The sequence below is a fragment of the Momordica charantia genome (assembly GCF_013281855.1).
Source record: "Momordica charantia cultivar OHB3-1 chromosome 8 unlocalized genomic scaffold, Mcharantia_2.0 BLBB01000008.1, whole genome shotgun sequence".
Classification (NCBI taxonomy): Eukaryota; Viridiplantae; Streptophyta; class Magnoliopsida; order Cucurbitales; family Cucurbitaceae; genus Momordica; species Momordica charantia.
The window spans coordinates 28,979,280-28,998,429 of NW_028275166.1; the positions used below are offsets into that span (position 1 = coordinate 28,979,280).

The window sequence follows — 19,150 nt, forward strand, 5'->3', positions numbered from 1 at the left end:
CTCTTTTAGGTTGGAAGTGTCATAAAGAATCCAGAAATATCTGCACTTGTCCCTACGCTTCTAATGGGTCTTACTGATCCGAACGACTATACTAAATATTCTCTCGACATTCTTCTGCAAGTAAGATTGATCGAAGACAAGATTTAGGTGTAATCGGCAGTTATCGTTGGTGAACTTATTTGCCTGTTTTCCTCCGCTAAATCTTCATTGACTTATTGCAGACAACTTTTATCAATTCTATTGATGCCCCTTCCCTTGCATTGTTGGTGCCCATAGTGCACAGAGGGCTAAGGGAGAGGAGTGCTGAAACCAAAAAGAAAGCCGCACAAATTGCAGGAAATATGTGTTCCTTAGTCACAGAACCGAAGGATATGATTCCTTATACTGGGCTGCTGCTTCCTGAAGTGAAAAAGGTAGTCATTCCCATTTACTTTATACTTGAATTTTTAGTCATTTTTTTTAATTGTGAATTTAATGGCAAGAACAGGTCCTAGTCGATCCAATTCCAGAAGTTCGATCAGTTGCAGCTCGGGCAATTGGATCCCTTATCAGGGGAATGGGAGAGGAAAATTTCCCGGATCTTGTACCATGGTTGTTTGATACGCTTAAATCTGAAAATAGTAATGTTGAGCGCTCTGGTGCTGCCCAAGGATTGAGTGAGGTTAGAGTTCTTAAGATTATCATCTTAATTTTTCATGTATCTATTGGTTAGCTGCGGATTTCAGTTATTCCTAATTTGGATGATTACTTAATGATGCATTTTTCAATTCTTTATTGTGAATACTTAAACTAGTTTTTGAAATTGCACTAGAGATTTTTCTATTGAAAGATCTTCGGGTTCTAGATGCTTGCTTTTCCTTTTTCTTTCCTTTTTATACCAGCTTATACATTTAAGCTTCATGTTTTGAAAGGTTTTATAGCTTTTTTCTTTTACACTATAGATCTTTTTGTTTCTGCAGATGATTAAAGATTAGGTCAATTTAGTATACCAAGAAGATTGTTTTCTTTCTTCAACGCTGATTTTTAAACCTTCTGCAAAGAACTTTAAACTGGCAAAGAATCTACCTTGATTTGATTATCATGTTTATAGTTCGTTATTGGATGAATTACTGTAGTAATGAGCCAAGAAGTTGAAAGATATTGATAATTTTAATGAAAATAAACTTTGATAGGTTCTAACTTTGTGTGCTTCTGACAGTTTTATCTTATGGAAAAGTAAAAATCACTTTGAAGATTATTGAATATTTCATTTAGAAATGAGATTGTAATGCTCCTCGTTGAGCCTATTTTCTGTTTTCGTCAGTTCTTTTTTTCTGGGGGTTTGTATCCTTGAACTTTTTCTCCTTCTCATATATCGATGAAAAGTTATTTCTTGTTAGAAAAAGGCCTCAAGATTTAGCATAAAGGAAAGGAGCTTGATCAATATTAATTATTCATTGTTATTAATACTACTTCCATTATTATTTCTTATTCTACTACTACTATTATTATTATTATTTTATTTGATAATTTGTGTTTTCAGTTGTTCGTTGTTTGTTGTTGAATTGAATGTAGGTTCTAGCTGCCCTTGGAATTGAATACTTTGATCGTGTGCTTCCTGATATTATTAGAAACTGTTCTCATCAGAAAGCATCTGTACGTGATGGATATTTAACACTTTTCAAGGTAATTTCGTGACGCTGTTCAAGTTTATATTCGTGTCAAGCATGGATTGGACAGTCTAAATTTTGACACCGATTGGACAGTCTAAATTTTGTCACCAATTGGACAAGTCTTAGATAGTTTAATTAGAGTGTTCTTTTTCTTCACCAAATATATCTCTTTTTTTTTTAAACGTTATTATTTATTTATTTTTGATAGAGAATCTTTACTTTTTATTGGAATAGTGAAAAGTTCAGAAGGGGAAGGAAACAAATGGAACTTACAAACGCTCAAATTGATTTCTATCAAAAACAAATTTTAATTTCAAAAAGAAGAGGAAGGAATTAAAATTAATCATTTGGATCTCACAAAATGAACCAAATCCTGCACCTCCATTTATTCTCTTTTTGGATTTTCTAATATTCTGAGGTTTATTTTTCTCCAAATTTCCCAAAGAGACATGCACATAGCTGAAACTGCAAAAGAGCTGCGTCAGTATTGAGAGAGATACCGAAGTCACTGCTTTCAAAAGAATGACATGCCCCTTGTTCATTTCATACTCTTTTGGAAAATAACTTGTTGGCTTGTCTTGTCCTAAATCCATGTCTATGCTTCTTCCATTGTCAAGATTTGTTTTATTATGCTGTATTTAAATTTTTAACTTCCAAATTGGTCACAGTACTTGCCAAGGTCACTAGGTGTCCAGTTCCAGAACTATCTTCAGCAGGTGTTGCCTGCTATTCTGGATGGTAAGTATCACAAAGCATTATTTAGCTATGGCGTATTTAAGAAATACGATTTGCTGAGGCATTGGTTATTTTGTATTTATTGTTTTTTATAACATCAATATAGGTCTTGCTGATGAGAATGAATCTGTGCGGGATGCGGCATTAGGTGCTGGGCATGTTCTGGTTGAGCATTATGCGACAACGTAATTACTATTAGAATTTTAAAGCCTTTATATCAATCTGAAAATGCTATATGTTATTTTTATCTCAGTGACTTGGTTTGATGCAATGTTTTAGAAGGCACTTTTTTGAGGCTTACGCCTTTAAGTCTCGCCTCTTTTTTGAACCATAAGAGGCTGATGCCTCTTTGCAGACACACTGAGGCTTAAAGTCTCTATGCCTCGTGTAATGATTTTATAACTGGTACCAATTTGGTAATTTAACCTAAAATTTTGTATACATTAAAGCAGTATCTAAAGTAAGTCACCGTTGCATCCATACAATTTTAACTACGCCTCGTGTAATGATTAGAATAATATTATTAATTTGTCCAATTCTTACAAAATATAAAGGTTTATTTGCGTATGGAATGCATTGTAGGAGGGGTAACAATTCAATCTAATTCAATCTATTACTACTTTTACTACAAAGAGTTTGAAAACATTGGAGACAAATTTTATAGAATAAGTCAATCCTATTAGTGATAATAGTAGTTTATCCTAATGAAAAGTGAAGTTTCTTATATAAAAAAATAGTGATAATAGAGTGATATTAGTAGTGATATTGAGGATGTTCCTTTAGGATTTTTATTTAAGTGGCAATATAGCAATACTTGATCCTAGAAACTTTAGATTTGTATAATTGTTTAAATTAAAATTGAAGGCTTACACCTCATGCCGCCTTGAGGCTTACTCCTCGCCTCTTCAAGAGGAAAAGCCTCGAGGCTGCCTTTGGCATTTTAAAACATTAGTTTGATGAACAGATAGTTAAAGGATCTGTTGTTTGCTGTTTTCTTCTCCGTAAAGGGAATTGGAAGTAACGAACATTTCATTCTCCCATGAAAGTCTTAATTATTTGTTTGAGTGATTATATGTAGTAGTCTTAATATTTTGCCAATATGCTCTGCTTCATTGGTTACTCTCTCTCTCTCCCTCTCTCTCTCTCTGAGAAATAGAAGAGCAGAATAAGTTACTAATAATATTTACAATTTACTGTAATTGTTTTTATTATTTTCAGTTCTTTACCTCTGCTTCTCCCTGCTGTGGAAGATGGTATTTTCAATGACAGCTGGCGTATTCGACAGAGTTCAGTGGAACTGTTGGGTGATCTTTTATTTAAGGTAATTTATAATCCGTGTCGGTACTTGTTAATTTGTGAAGGGTGTGTGTAGTATCACAATTTCTGCTTCTCAGGTTGCTGGAACTTCTGGCAAAGCATTGCTTGAGGGTGGTAGTGATGATGAAGGTGCCAGCACTGAGGCCCAAGGACGTGCTATTATTGAGGTTCTTGGTCGAGAAAAGCGTGATGAAATACTTTCTGCCCTATATATGGTTAGAACTGATGTCAGCATTTCAGTTCGTCAGGTAATACTGGACTGTGTGTGTATGTATATATAAATTATTCCTGACATTATATGGTAATGATACTTGCAAATTCCATACCTTCAGGCTGCCCTGCATGTTTGGAAAACCATAGTCGCAAACACTCCAAAGACTCTCAAGGAAATAATGCCAGTTTTAATGAATACTCTTATAACTTCTCTTGCTTCATTGTCTTCAGAGAGGCGACAAGTAATTACTCTTGTACTTCATATAATTTCCATTATACTGTTAGAAAACTATATTTTAATCTGGTTCTCGTTTAGGTTGCTGGACGAGCATTGGGTGAGCTTGTGAGAAAGCTTGGTGAAAGGGTACTTCCTTTGATCATCCCCATACTATCTCAAGGGCTCAAAGATCCCAATGCTAGCAGAAGACAAGTGAGAACTTTACTATTTCATTATTATAGATAGGACATGCTCGAAGTTCCATCTAATGGTTTAGTATTTATACACTTTTCCTTTTCTTGATACTGCTCTAGAAGTGGCTAAATAATATAAAAATATGGTTATCATGTGGAATGGAATAAGGTAAGATTTTTCAGTGGCCAATAGATTTTGGTTGCATGTAAAACTGTTGGACAAATGTTATTGTTTCTTTCTATATACCTCTGCATATTAGATTATTATTTTACTTTTTGTTGCTTCAGGCCATTATGCCATTCAAATGACTTTCTAATTGATCATTTGGCATGCCTCTCTCTCTCTGTTTTGAAAAAAAGTAAAGAAAAAAGAGTGGTTGTTTTATTTAATTGAATTATGAATTTGACAGGGTGTATGCATTGGGCTAAGTGAAGTGATGACAAGTGCTGGCAAAAGTCAGTTATTGAGTTTCATGGATGATCTTATCCCTACCATACGAACGGCCCTTTGTGATAGGTTCGTACTTTCTGTCTAATCTCAAATTCTTTCATGATAATTTATGGAATATTCAAGTCTTTGTATCTTTAATCAGCATGCCTGAGGTTCGGGAGTCAGCAGGCTTAGCATTCAGCACTCTTTACAAGGTAGGTTATATATTTCTTACAAAGTTCAGATCTGAAATGTTGATTTCTCGATATTAATGATTTTGAACATCATGTATAGAATGCTGGAATGCAAGCAATTGACGAAATCATTCCTACTCTCCTGCATGCTTTGGAGGATGAGGATACATCGGACACTGCCCTTGATGGTCTCAAACAAATCTTAAGGTGGCAGCCTAACTTTTTTTTTTCTTTTCACATTTTCTTATTTACATATTCATGTGTTTCATGCAGATAGAAAGCAATTTTAGTATACATCCCATTTTGGTAGAAAATTAGTAAACTACTTTCAAATACTTGTGATAAGAGACAGTGTTATTGATATGAAAGAAATTGGAAAAGGGATGTCCAAAGCAGTTGGTTTGTATGAATGATAATTAATAATCAAAACGGAATACTTAAAGACACGAAGAAGAGGCACATGAACAATAGAACCTTAGATTTTAGTAGTGGTTCACTCTTCAAAGTTGAAGACTCTTCTATTGAGCTCTCAGTAAAATGTGGCAAGCATTGTACTGCAGAACATATGATTAATCGAGAGACAGAACGATGCATCAAGTGAGTAATGTTTGATGATGAAATTTTGAATGCCTAAGGGACAGTTTCATCACTGTTTTTACAAAGACCTGACCAGCCGAGATTTAGGTAGATATTGGGGTTTATTCCTTGGACGTTTCGTTTCTGCTTAAGACTCTCCTAGGCTAAAGGACGACAAAAAGAATTTATATTTTAGGAAAGATTTCCATACCTTTGTAGAAAATCCAAGAGATGAATTGACTCACTTTCGGTAAGCCGATTGAAGAGATACTTAATTCTCAACCTTCTTGAGTTGTTGTTGAAGGATCTTGATTCTTGGATCTCCACTCTGGACTCTGGGCGAAACGAAATCTTCAAGGACCCAAATTTTCTAACCAGTCATCCAGCTCTCTGTTCAGAAGAGTAAATTTCCAGCAGACATTTATAGGATCACGAGCCTTTTTAATTGCGTTATGAGAAGATTCTCAGGACTTCATCTGATAGGCAAATGTCATCACTCCAATTGTGCAGGCAAAATGTGGTATTAGATCCATCTCCAGTAACGTGCCTCATGTTGAGATTGAATATGCAGGAAGGCTTTGGGATGTGTTGCAGGTGACATATTAGAGATGCTGTAATAGGTGTCTTTTTTGTTAGATATGATCTGCTTCCAAAAATCATCTTTACCTTTGAAAACATCTTGAGAGTCATTTCAAAAGGAGGGTTGTAATATTTTTCTTTTTTCACCTAAGTCCTTTGTGGAAGTGTCAACATATGATAACTACCATCATGGGGAGCATCTTCCCTCAAGAAACCAAGAAGAGATGATAGATGGTCACTTGGTTATCAGATAGAACAGATTTCGCTAGAGTTAATCTAGCTTTAATGTGCCATTTTTAATTGTAAACTAGAATTCGATTATCAAAAGAAGAGATATATCATAAGAAAACCATTGGTCCAATTGTATTCCAGAAGGTAGGAAATAAATGGAAATAAATATTTGGAATCAAGTTTATATGAATGATGACCCTTTATGCAAAGATTTACGGAAAGATTTTATTTTGTGTTAATATATCATTGAACTATCTCTCAAGGACACTTTCTTCTGCCTACTCCTCACTGGTCGCTGACGCCTGACCCTTTGGACTATTTCTCGCATGTTTAATAAAATTGTAGACTGGAAGATGCAATGGGCTTAATTGCAGTAAATCTTTATTTTATTATTGGAAGTTGCAGAACTTATTTTTTCGTCCAGTCACTACTGAGACAGTTTGTCCAATATTAAGTACTCACTTTACTTGACACTTTTATTTATCACGATCATATAGACAGCTGCAAACTAGGCAATTTTAGATTCGAAGCTACCACATGAAATTCTCACATTCTGAATGCCGTCATGGTTGTTTTCCATTTAATGAAAAACTAATGTTTGTCTCTTATAGTGTGAGAACTACAGCTGTTCTGCCACATATATTGCCAAAGCTGGTCCATACTCCTCTCTCGTATGTCCCTCTTTTGCTAGTGCAGTGTTCATTCTGGTGATGTTTTGCTCGACTGCGTGTAGACTAAATGTTAAATTAATTACCAATTTATAGTGCCTTTAATGCACATGCTCTCGGAGCCTTAGCAGAGGTTGCCGGCCCAAGTTTAAATATCCACCTTGGTATTGTCCTTCCTGCTTTGCTCTCAGCAATGGGTGGCGATGACGAAGTAAGCTATATTTATACATAAAATTTAAGTTTATAGTACGTCTAAACCTGATTCTTTAAAGTAATCATTTACATGCACTTATTCTAAATTCTTTTTGTTGATTTTAAATCAGGAAGTCCAGAAATTGGCAAAGGAAGCTGCAGAAACAGTGGTACTGGTTATAGATGAAGATGGTGCTGAATTTCTTATTTCTGAGCTTCTTAAAGGTGTCGGTGATAGTCAGGTACCTTTTTAATAAGTGATGAACATTTGTTATGTGCCTTGTTCTCTCTCTGTATGTATCTCTGTTTTCTGACATTATTTGTTGAATTTTGTTTCAGGCCTCTATTAGAAGAAGTTCTTCATATTTGATAGGATACTTCTTCAAAAATAGCAAATTGTATTTGGTTGATGAAGCTCCAAACTTGATATCAACCCTGATTGTCTTGCTGAGTGATTCAGATTCAGCAACGGTTGTGGTATGTGTGGTATTTGTTTATTTACTTTTTTTTTTCCGTCCATCTTAATGTTGTGAGATTATGTTTAATACTTTCCTTTTTGACAGGTCGCATGGGAAGCCTTATCGAGGGTTATCAGTTCTATCCCCAAGGAGATACTTCCTTCATATATTAAACTTGTACGTGATGCTGTATCTACATCAAGAGATAAAGAGCGGAGGAAAAGAAAGGTGCTCTTGCTTGTGACTATCAAATTTGAAGTTCATTTTGCTATTTCATACAAGTTCGTATCATTTGTCACTGATTTTTTATTATAATTGTTTCATTTACTGGGTTTGCAGGGAGGAGCAATACTACTACCTGGGTTGTGTCTCCCTAAAGCTCTCCAGCCTTTGCTTCCAATATTTCTCCAGGTATTCAAGTTCACTTTGCTATATGCTCTGTATGAGTTGGTGGTCATTCGTCAACGTGCTTTATGCTTGTGATAGCGATTGCCATTTTTGGCTTAGATCTGCCCGTATTGCACCTCTTTACTTTATCTGTTTGAGTAGGTCAATTACATAATTCATTTGCCTTGTCATATCATGGTGTAAATGCTCCCCCTCTTCCATCATTATAGTTTCTCGACCCTTCTATCCAATTGGAGACTTATTTTGTAACTCCCCTGGATGTGGTTTCGCCCTCTTTTTGTAATTTCATACCTTCAATTTCATTGTTTCTTGTCCAAAAAAAAAAAAAATTGCCTTTTGATCCATGTTTGTCAGGAGTGGACTGTTATTTGGGGCTTCTTAAAGGGAAAGACTTGGACACCCTTTTATTGCATTGACATCGACTATATTCTCACTGTTTTTCATCTTTTTGTCAACTGCTAGCTTGTAAAATAACAAATGTGTTGAGCCAAAAAGAATAACTTAGATTTTTTCTTTTGTAAGTCATTTGTACATTGGTGTAATTTTTCATTTCATCACTGAAAAATTCAATTCCAAATGTGACTCTTAATTGTGATCACGATCTTTCAGTGTGCAAAATTCCCCTCAAATTCTTGATAGTTCAGAGAAAATTTTCATGATTTCAACGTCCTAATCTGAATGATGAAGATACTTGCAGTCAACTGTGTATTTGAAGCAAGCATGGATTATCATTTTCTTCCTCAGAGCTCCTCTAGCGACTGATTTTATTTTTTTTTTATCTTTTTTTTAGCTTTATAAGTTCTGACCATCTCAAACTTCTTCTTTCCTCTTTTTTTTTTGGTTTTTTTTTCTTTTTGTTTTTGAGTTAATGCTCCTAGGATTTAAACTGAACGAGGAAAAAATCTCATTCATGTTTCCTGTATGTTCTTTTAGTTACTTTTCAAAGATTTGATGGAACTTTTTTGACACATCCAATATTAGAGTTTCATTTGGTGCAACATTTTTTCTCCCTTTCCTTTTGCCTACTCCCGTGCTTCTCTTTTTTCACAATTGGCTATACACAGAGACCTATGTCTTATGCTGGAAGTTCTTTGATCAATTGTTTTACATGTTTAATGTATAGGGTTTAATTAGTGGATCTGCTGAAATAAGAGAGCAGGCAGCTTTGGGCCTCGGTGAGCTGATTGAAGTGACTAGTGAACAAGCACTCAAGGAGTTTGTCATCCAAATTACTGGGTAATTGCATTTGAAATTTAATTTACATTAACATAGTGACATGTTAATAGTCAAATTGATGTCTACATTTTCAAATTTTACCTTTTTGGCAATTCTTTTACTAAAACAATATTTATGTAGGAGGATGATATTTGATTAGTGAAATTTCTGTGGGTGGCAATGCACATTGACGTATTTGTAAATATTACCAACAAAATTATCATTTTTCAGTTATGGCAATTCTTTTAAATTTTTTCGTGTGCCTATTGAGACATTTTTATGTAATTCTCTTTTGATCCTTATCCCTCATTCATGTCTATCAACCTATCAGTGATAGACTAAATTAAATTTAGAATAAGGGAATATTACTATTATCATCTCATGGTAATAAATTCAAAATAAGTTTGTGGAATTAACTATGCAAACGTATGATCATGAAAGTTGTAGTTTAGTTTCCAATTAAATTGAAAAATTAGTCTTAAAAGTACACTTTGTTTTTACATTTGTAGTGATTTTGATAACCGAACTTTCTATTGCTTTTGTAAAATAAGTTTAATAGGAGAAATTGAATAGTCAGTTTTTTATGTTACTTTGTCCGAGCCAATAGACGAAACTTATGAAGACCTCCGTTCTTTTTCTTTCTTGGAAATGATGAAACAATACCGATCATTAATGTCTCTGTCCAATGTACTTGTGAATGTAATCTTTCTTGTAGTTTAATGGTATCTTAATCCAATCGACAAAATAATTATTATTCTGATTGTTGGAGACTCGAGACTGAATTGCGGTCTAAATTAAAAGACCTCTAGTCTCAAGTTTTTACCCCTTAGTAAAACTCTTTATTTTGCAATTAGTCTCCAAAATCTTAACAGAAATGATCAAATAATTTCTTTTTTATTTTACAGATTCTTTCACAGTCCCTTTTCCTTTTCATTATGTGTTAAGTGAATTCTGACTTTGGCCATCATGTTTTTCTATATCCTCAGGCCTCTTATCCGAATTATAGGCGATCGCTTTCCATGGCAGGTGAAGAGTGCCATTCTATCTACTTTGAGCATTATAATAAAAAAAGGTGGAATGTCTTTAAAACCTTTTCTTCCTCAACTACAAACCACGTTTGTCAAGTGTCTGCAAGATAATACGAGGTTGGTGAGCTTACTTTTATTGATCATCATTCATTATCTTTAGAGCCTTTACCATATGAAGCTAGAGCGTCCTTGACTATACATTTATGATTTATGTACCTTGAAGAGTTGATAGCAAACTTTGCAAATGGCTGTACAGCTTTCACTACTTTTTCCACCGTCTTTTAGTAGCTGTTGACATTGGAGATTATGGCTGATATTGGAAATGTATACTAGTAGTTGTGGGATTAATCCTTTCTATACAAGTCTCTATTTTATTTTACTTATAGTTATAGGATGATCTGTGTTCAGGACTGTTCGATCCAGTGCTGCATTTGCTCTTGGAAAACTAAGTGCTCTTAGTACGAGAATTGATCCTTTAGTTGGTGACTTGCTTTCTAGTTTACAGGTGACTCTTATTATCTATGAATATTTCTACTAGTGAGTCTTAAAATTTGTCTTTGTCACTAATTTTTACTGTTCAGGCTTCTGATGGTGGTGTCCGTGAGGCAATCTTGACTGCCTTAAAAGGTGTCTTGAAACATGCTGGGAAGGCTGTAAGTAGTGTAGTGAGAACTCGTGTTTATATCTTTTTGAAGGATTTGATTCGTCACGAAGATGACCAAGTTCGCATATCAGCTGCAAGTATTTTGGGTATTATGTCTCAGGTATTGTGCAGCTTCTAGGCATATCATTTGTTGTTTTTTCCCTTTCCAGTTTTTGGGTACATTGTCTTCTAGATGAATTTTATTATACTTAAATTGTTGACTTTCAGTCATCTCGCTGAACTGTACATTTTTTATGCATTTTCAATACACCCAATCGAACTTCTACCTTCGTTCTAATAAGATTTGAATCCACTTGTTGGTCATAAACGTGCCTTTTTTTTCTTTAAAACTTTCTTGTGATTGATTGTTTGGTAACATATCGAAGCCATCATAGGTTGGTCTAGTGATAAGGAAGGGCCAATGTAAATAGTAAAAGGCTTAGAGGGAATGGGTTCAAACCTTGATGGCCACCTACTTAGGATTTAATATCCTAAGAGTTTCTTTGGCAACCAAATGTAGTAGGATTAGGTGGCTATCTTGTGAGATCAGTTGAGGTGTGTGCAAGCTGGCCTGGACATTCACTGATATTTGAAAAAAAAAAAAAATACATACTGATCTACTTTATATATATACATTGAAATTTGAAAGTCCGGCTAGTCAGCATGTGCATTTCATTATTTGTAACTAACTTGAGTGTCCCACACCCATCATGAGTCATATTTCTTTTGTTGCAATTGTTGTTACTTATGGCTTTTCCGCTCAGTATTCACATCATCTTTGCTTCCATCCCTCTTCTCTTATATCCAAACTGTAACCTAGGCATTAGTTGTTTACTGCCTGTTAAAACTTGTTGCACCAACGTCTGAAAATTTTTATTGTTTTTGGGCATGCAAGATGGGCGTGATATACATGTTTTTGCAAATTCATAAGAGACTGATAGGCCTTTATTACCTCTGTTCGGTGGCTTTGATAAATGTCCCATGTGCTTGATTTCAGATCTTACCGTCGTCTACTAGGCAGTTTATGATGTGCACTTGACTACTATTGTTTTTGGTGTGACTTTTATATTGTTGGTGTTGCAGTACTTAGAGGACAATGAGCTGACCGACCTGCTAGAGGAACTCATAACCATGGCCTCTTCTAGCTGGCATTCTAGGCACGGGTCGGTGCTGACTGTTTCATCCATGCTTAGGCACAAACCTTCTGTCGTTTGTCAGTTTACTATGTTCTCCTCTATTTTGGGTTGTCTTAAAAGCACGTTGAAAGATGAGAAGGTACTTCTATTCTGTCATTGTCTATATTTGGTTGTAATTTTGGTTAGCTAACGATCTTCTGTTCATACAGTTCCCAATCCGTGAAACTTCTACTAAAGCATTAGGCAGGCTTGTGATTTACCAAATTCAGAGAAGTCCGACATCGAACGCTGCAAATCTTGATATCCTTACATCCCTGGTGTCAGCACTGCAAGATGATTCCAGTGAAGTAAGAAGGAAGGCTCTATCTGCTATCAAAGCAGTTGCAAAAGTAAGTGATTTGTTGTTGATTCCTCTTCAGTAAAAAATGTTACTCTTCATTTTGAGCCGTAGTCTAATACATTGTGGGCATTACAAATGTGGTGGATTGCAGGAAAGTCCTTCATTTACCGTGACTCATGCTTCGCTTATTGGTCCAGCACTCGCAGAGTGTTTGAAAGACGGAAGTACTCCTGTAAGGCTAGCTGCAGAAAGATGTGCTTTGCATTGCTTCCAGCTGACAAAGGGTATTTGTCTGTGTTTTGTTGTTTTTAATTCCCTTTGTATGATGAAATTCTTTGATCCCTTGATAGATCATCAATGTCTCGATCTTCAACTATGTATTGTTAAAGTCAGTTGAAACAATAACTTCAATAGGAGTAGGTTTGATATTTATTTTTTTAATGTTTTTTAGGTAGTGAAAATGTTCAAGCGGCACAAAAATTTATCACAGGTCTTGAAGCTAGACGATTATCAAAGTTACCAGAGCATAGGTATGTCTTATCAATAATATTAACTTCTATATAGTTTTTATATCTTGTTAAATTCAATTTAAAAGTTCAGAGAGCCTGAACTGATTATGTTTATTTTTAATGTTATTTTATTTGAATAAGTATTAGGAGCTATAGATGTACATAGTTCTATTGGCAAGGAGTTTTTTTGTTCTTATTTGTTTTAGCTTTTTCATATCGTTGGGTTCTTTTCTTGCCTGCTTCGTTTTCTCGTCCTTCAATGTTATCATAAAATGACCCATATATTCTTACTTCCTCAAATCCCAATTGCTACCCGCCATACGTTCATGAACGGTCATGGAATCATAAATTTTGAAGCTGTCGTGCATGTGATCTAAATTGTTGTCGAACTAAACAGATATATTAAATAATTGAGTTAGCTTTCGTGAAGTTGGTTTACAAGTATGTCGTAAACTGATTTACCTTTTCCCATTCTATCCAAATCTAATAACTCATCACATCTTGAGGTCACCAATACCTAGAATTTGTCTCCTATTTAAATGGTCTAGTATTTCCCTTGGAATATATACCTTTGTTTTCATGTGGTTGTTACATGTATAATAGTACTGGTTAAAGCAAGGCGTTTCTGCCATTGTTTGGACATCTTAGTCAAAGCTTTTAAACACTTTTGAAATCTTGGTCAAATCTTTAATAAAAAACAAACAGGTTTTTTAAAATTACGTTCTTTTAGTTTCTAAAATTTGGTTTGGAAAAGTGGGTTATCAAATTGGTCTTTAGATAAAACGTGTTTTCTAGACTGAATTATTATTATTTTTTTATTGCTTGTGATTGGAGGTGTTCCATTCCATGGCTGCTTTAGCTAATGATGAACTACTTGTAAATACAGCGATGATAGTGAAGACAGTGAGGCTGAATCTGCAAGTGGCTGATTGATTTGTGGATGGATTTTTTCCTTCTCTACCATTAAACAGGAATTGTGGACCAGAATTTATACAGCACTTGCTGTTTATGGAAGTTTTTCTTATCCGATACGCGAAAGGCCAACGACACCCATTTTTCTCCTCTGGGTGTGAATTTTATGCTCATGTAATTAGCTCAAATACGCAATGCCTGTGTTGTAACGTGTATAGAATGAGGGAGGATTCAGATTTCTTATGAATTTTTTCTGATATAATGAGGGATACTGATTTCATTATAGACTTTTGTGGAAATTTGAGTTTTTGGAAGGAAATTAGAAGAAAGAAATAATGTTAGATGAATGGGTTGTGAAATGTGTTTTCAACGTGTATTCGTGATTATTTCATTCCTAAAGACGTGTTAGCAGTAAGGGTGTAATTAATTCGGGTTGGGTTGGTTTTTGGAGGAAACCGAACCGGCTTGGACTCGAGTCGTTTTGCTGTCAAATCAGGTCGGGTTGATGCTCTTTTTTCTTTCCTTCTTTTTGTGGCCTGTCTCTCTCCCCTTCATACTTGTGTCATTGTGTGGCCAAAGTAACACTCATGGACCTTGAATCTAATCTAAAGCGTACAAATATCAAATAAAAAAAAGAAAGAAAAAAATGTCTATTCATCCATGAAACCCCACCTCAAAAATCAAAATTCACTTGTTCAGATTTCTTCATATCTTCTTTTTCACGAAAATCTACAAAAATTACGTCAGATCTTCCTCTATGCTTCTCTCTTCCCCACCACAACGTCGAGCAGCACCGCCTTTGCTGCTCTCCCTGCCCTCGGATTGCATCTTCTTCATCAAAACTAACCTCCATGAAACCCACTTCATAATCAAAATCCATCTCACCATTGCCTCGCTGGTGAATCTATTTGGTCGTTGCTGCTGTTGTGGATGTCTTTTGTTGTCGATGGGTCATGTTGCAACAAGAGGGAGGGACAGAATTGAGAGAGTGAGGTAGGGTTACAGTGCCATGTTATTATTGGAACTCACATTGAAATAATTTTTTTATTTCAAGAGTTATGTATATTGCGAAAGAAAAAGGACCCACAACCTAATGTTCGATCATGGTTTACCTTCGTCCAAACCAAGTAATCTCTCTCCATGAGTTTACTAATGTTGCTTCGACATCAGGTCCAGATGATTGGAAGTCTGCTTTCGACTTCTATATATTCTTCGATGGCAATCTTATTTCATGAGATTCTTAAAATCAATCTATCATATCTTGAAATCAAGTAGAAAGGTTGAATGTGGATGCCTTACTACTGCTCCTGTTTAATATAAGGATTGTGTCACAATCTGATGATGAAGCCATATTTCTCACCTTTCGTTGTAGAGATTATGAAATTGCCAGATCCTTTTCTGGCTTACTCTAAAAGAAAATAATAGTAGAAAACAACGAATTAAAAAATGCATAATAAATTTTAAGCTCCCTGTCTCAAAGATTTATTTCATTTATTTATACAATTGACAAATGAAGGCCGTTGGGTAGAGAGAACGTGAAAGCGAGAAATGAAAATGTCATTTATAAAAAAGAAATATATCAAACATTTTTTCACTGTATTTATTGTTTTTGAAAACATAAAAATAAAAATGGATCATGAACAAAATATTGCCTTAGCTAACAAAATTATAAGAAGGGCAATTTTGGTTTTCATTATAAAATGGTAAGAAAGAACACAGCAAACAAAATTAAGAAACAGCAAACCATACGGTATGGTTAAATTTGTTTTTTCCAAAAAAAAAAAAAAAAAAAAACTTTAAACAAATTTAAAATGCTAGTAGAAGCAACAGTCGGTATCGATTCTTGACATTTTTGCATAGGTCACTATTACCTAATTGACATATTTAAGAAGTTTGGTAAAAAAGAATATAAAGATTTGTGTCACAATCGGATGATGTCTTGAGTACATTTCTCTTCCCTTTTTGCAATATTATAGATTATGATTGTCAAATCCTTTTCTTGCTTACACTAAAGAAACAATATTAATGGTAGAAATTTTTTGAAGTAGCTTAATCCTTTAGTGAGAGGCCAACTTGTGTTTCTGACTTTTGCTTTCATATATATTATAAACTAGAAAGGCCAATTGCACATCCTTTTTTAAGCTCTGATGGCTTCACTTGTAGGATGCTTTTGAGGCATTTCCAACCAATTTGTTTTTGGTTTTTTGTTTTTAAAAATTTTAGTATCCATATTTATCTACTTTTTAAAATTGTTTTCAAAATCTAAGCTACATTTTTAGAAACTATAGCGGTGCGTTCGATAAACATTTCTTTTTTAGTTTTCTATTTTGAAAAATTATTTCTGCTTCCTCGTAATTCTTCGGTGTGTTTTCACCTTTTTTTTTAAACATACATATGAATTTTTAGTCAAATTTAGAAAATAAAAGCAGATAGAAAGCAGTAAATAACAAAATTTTTAATGTTTATAAGTTATAATTTCAAACACGAAAAAAAAATTCTCAAACGGACCTCAAATATAATTTTGTTTTTGAAATTTGTCTAAAGTTAAATTTTACTTTGGAAAATAATAAAGAACTTACAATACTAAAGAAATTTAGAGGAGGTAGGTATACTTTTTTAAAATAAAAATGTAAAATGAAACTATTATTAAATGGTGCCTAATGTATTAGTGATGGAAAAAAAATAACAAAATTTTGTTCATGATGTCAGTTAGTAATACACTATTTGGTCAACCATCCTACATAAATTATTTAAAGTATAGTTAAATAACATATACGATCTAAAAAAATATATAATATGAAATAGTATATTTATCAAACTTTTTATTTTCGCATTTTAAACTTTTAAATTTAAAATATAGAAATACTAAAAACATGAAAATATTGCTTTCAGAATTTAAACGATGTACATAACAGCATTCAAAAATATTTTTTTAGAAATAAATATGTAAAACATATATTCTATTATCTACAGTGGCGTGACAATATTTGGTGTTCACCTATTGATAAAAAAAGATAGACAAAAAAATTAAAGATAAAAATGGTTGGAGGCACTGACACGACCTACACGTGGCAAAAGCGGAGGAGAAAGAAGAACATAGCCGTTGTTCCTCTTCTCCTCTTTCTGACCAATAACACCTCGGAACTCAATGTTAATTTGGGCCCTAACAAAGGTCAGACCAAGTTATGTAAAGACTGAGTGCTCGAACCTTATTAAAGGTTGGGTCAATGCATTTAGAAATATTTATTACTGCTTGTTAATTGTCGGCCAAGATTTTACGGGGTCGTAGAAAGTGACAGGTAAGTGGGGCGCACCAGTCTCCGCTTATAAATATAGAGACTCGCTCTGTACGCAGATATTCATTTTCTAATTCCTTGTTTTGAGAGCAATAGTTCGGACTATAACTGACTTTAGCATTAAAGTCTTTTCTTTTCTCTGAACAGTTCTACGCTGAGCTCTGTAAGTTCTCACATGCTTTCAAAACTATTAGAATTTGACTTAAACATTTGGCACTGCCTTGTAATGCGATTTCTTACAAATAATGTCAAATAAATTAGCTTTGTAAGTCCAATATCTCTATTTTCTCAAAGAAATAATCATAGATTAAAACCTCGATCGCACTTGACCAAGTAATATTTTAAAAAAATAATAGCAAGAAACCTTATAGAACCCTCCTAACCCAATTTTCTATTATAGATAGGTGATCTTCCCCTTTGATAACTCAGGAAAATAAAGATAGATTTAATGTGTGTTTGGCATTCTAAAGTGCTTACATATAACTAAAACTAAAAGTGGTTTTTAAAAAAATTGGTAGTGTTTGGTTTAAAAGGCAAAATTTAGTTACCTCAAAAATTTATTACGATTTAAATTTATCCTAACATATTTAGGCTTATTTATTTTCATGGACCCTGCGTTATTGCACGTGTTTTTATTTCAGTGATCTAAATTATCTCTACAAGATTTGGTGCGTGGATCATGTGCATGCTGATCCAGACACACACGTATATCAAAAAAAAAATTGTCTCTACGAGATTCCATCTTGTAGCTTTGCGAAATAATAATAATTTAAAAGTGGATAGAGGGCAAATTTGTCCAAATTTATTTTAACGGTCCAAAACATAGTAACAAAATCGTCCACATATTTGAAACCGAAAAGGAAAATTTAATAATAATGCTAATTCTACTCACCCAAAAAAAAAAAAAACCAATGCGAAATTAGGCCATTTTATGTTGAAAACAATTAATTATCAAAAGGAAAAAAATTGGCAGTTCTATAAAAATTATATTTTAAAAAACGTCAGACATTTTTTTTTACAACACAAATTTAATATAAAGGTTGTAAGTATAGAAAGAAATTATATTAAAAAAAAAAACTTGAATACATGATATGTAAAAAACCTTAAAAAAAAAATTTCAATTTTTACAACACAATTTATGTTGGAAAAGATTTAAAATGGGAATAAGAAACAAGAAACTTGTTTTTGTTGTTTCCAAAATTTCTATATAATTTTGAAATTGTTTCTAAAAATGAGAAATAATAAATATAAATGGTTTGTCAAAAGTTTAGATTTCTTAATAAAATTGGAAACGACAAACAAGAAACGTAAACGTTACTAGCCCAACCCTTAATTGCTTATGTTATAATTTATAATGGACAAACCAATTATAGACAACTTTTTCTCTTCCAAAAAATTGTTCCAATTGGTAAGAGTACGGAGGTTTGTTGTAAATCACGTATCATGAGGTCTTGTGTTTGAACATTTGGGTAAGCTTAAACCAAAAATCTTTGATGTCTCTAGGTAAAACTTGGGATGGGCACGGGTGCCCCAGTTTTACACAGGTATCGAGTTATAAAAAAATGTTATAGACCTAAATTTATATATTTGAAACTATATATTTGGACAATTAAACATTTACCCAATAAATTTAAACTATTAGAACTACAATATATATTTTTTTAATTAAACAACGTGAGGATGAGGATTATAATTTTTTGATCGACATTGTAAACTAGTTGAGCTAAGTATAGATCGGAAAATTGGATGAATTCAGGCTCACTAAAATGGTATCCAAAATTGTGAGGTTCTCTATTAGCCAGTTGTGACCTCAAGCAATTTCAATGATTCTCTCCACTTGTAATTGTTTTTCTTTTTTGTTTTCTTTTTTTGTTACTCTTTTCTCCCTTACCTTCCATCCAATAATTGAATTTCAACCTATGCTTTGTATGCTTCCCAACTTTCCTTTCTAGGACCACTCATTTTTTTTATTTCAATTTTCTTTAGAGAATTACATTTTAATAAATA

General features: G+C 33.7%; 1 protein-coding gene across 3 annotated transcripts in view; it reads left to right on the plus strand.

Annotated features, from left to right (window-relative positions):
* ILA (putative protein kinase regulator ILITHYIA) overlaps positions 1 to 14,206 on the plus strand; it is a 50,288-nt gene extending 36,082 nt beyond the window's left edge. For 2 of the 3 annotated variants that reach the window (XM_088127170.1, XM_022288710.2), the window contains exons 33-60: positions 10 to 120; positions 222 to 413; positions 488 to 661; positions 1,555 to 1,665; positions 2,321 to 2,390; positions 2,494 to 2,572; positions 3,606 to 3,708; positions 3,782 to 3,952; positions 4,037 to 4,159; positions 4,234 to 4,347; positions 4,739 to 4,845; positions 4,922 to 4,973; positions 5,053 to 5,159; positions 6,950 to 7,009; positions 7,103 to 7,217; positions 7,330 to 7,440; positions 7,538 to 7,675; positions 7,762 to 7,884; positions 7,996 to 8,067; positions 9,188 to 9,300; positions 10,266 to 10,424; positions 10,716 to 10,812; positions 10,889 to 11,071; positions 12,034 to 12,225; positions 12,296 to 12,475; positions 12,578 to 12,710; positions 12,878 to 12,956; positions 13,822 to 14,206. In XM_088127170.1, the coding sequence (XP_087983296.1) occupies positions 10 to 120; positions 222 to 413; positions 488 to 661; positions 1,555 to 1,665; positions 2,321 to 2,390; positions 2,494 to 2,572; positions 3,606 to 3,708; positions 3,782 to 3,952; positions 4,037 to 4,159; positions 4,234 to 4,347; positions 4,739 to 4,845; positions 4,922 to 4,973; positions 5,053 to 5,159; positions 6,950 to 7,009; positions 7,103 to 7,217; positions 7,330 to 7,440; positions 7,538 to 7,675; positions 7,762 to 7,884; positions 7,996 to 8,067; positions 9,188 to 9,300; positions 10,266 to 10,424; positions 10,716 to 10,812; positions 10,889 to 11,071; positions 12,034 to 12,225; positions 12,296 to 12,475; positions 12,578 to 12,710; positions 12,878 to 12,956; positions 13,822 to 13,864 (3,312 nt within the window). In that variant the 3' untranslated portion in view covers positions 13,865 to 14,206. Of the gene's footprint in view, positions 1 to 9; positions 121 to 221; positions 414 to 487; positions 662 to 1,554; positions 1,666 to 2,320; positions 2,391 to 2,493; positions 2,573 to 3,605; positions 3,709 to 3,781; positions 3,953 to 4,036; positions 4,160 to 4,233; positions 4,348 to 4,738; positions 4,846 to 4,921; positions 4,974 to 5,052; positions 5,160 to 6,949; positions 7,010 to 7,102; positions 7,218 to 7,329; positions 7,441 to 7,537; positions 7,676 to 7,761; positions 7,885 to 7,995; positions 8,068 to 9,187; positions 9,301 to 10,265; positions 10,425 to 10,530; positions 10,647 to 10,715; positions 10,813 to 10,888; positions 11,072 to 12,033; positions 12,226 to 12,295; positions 12,476 to 12,577; positions 12,711 to 12,877; positions 12,957 to 13,821 lie in introns of those variants that run through there. The other variant, XM_088127171.1, reaches the window with a different exon arrangement.
* The last annotated feature ends 4,944 nt before the right edge of the window (positions 14,207 to 19,150 follow it).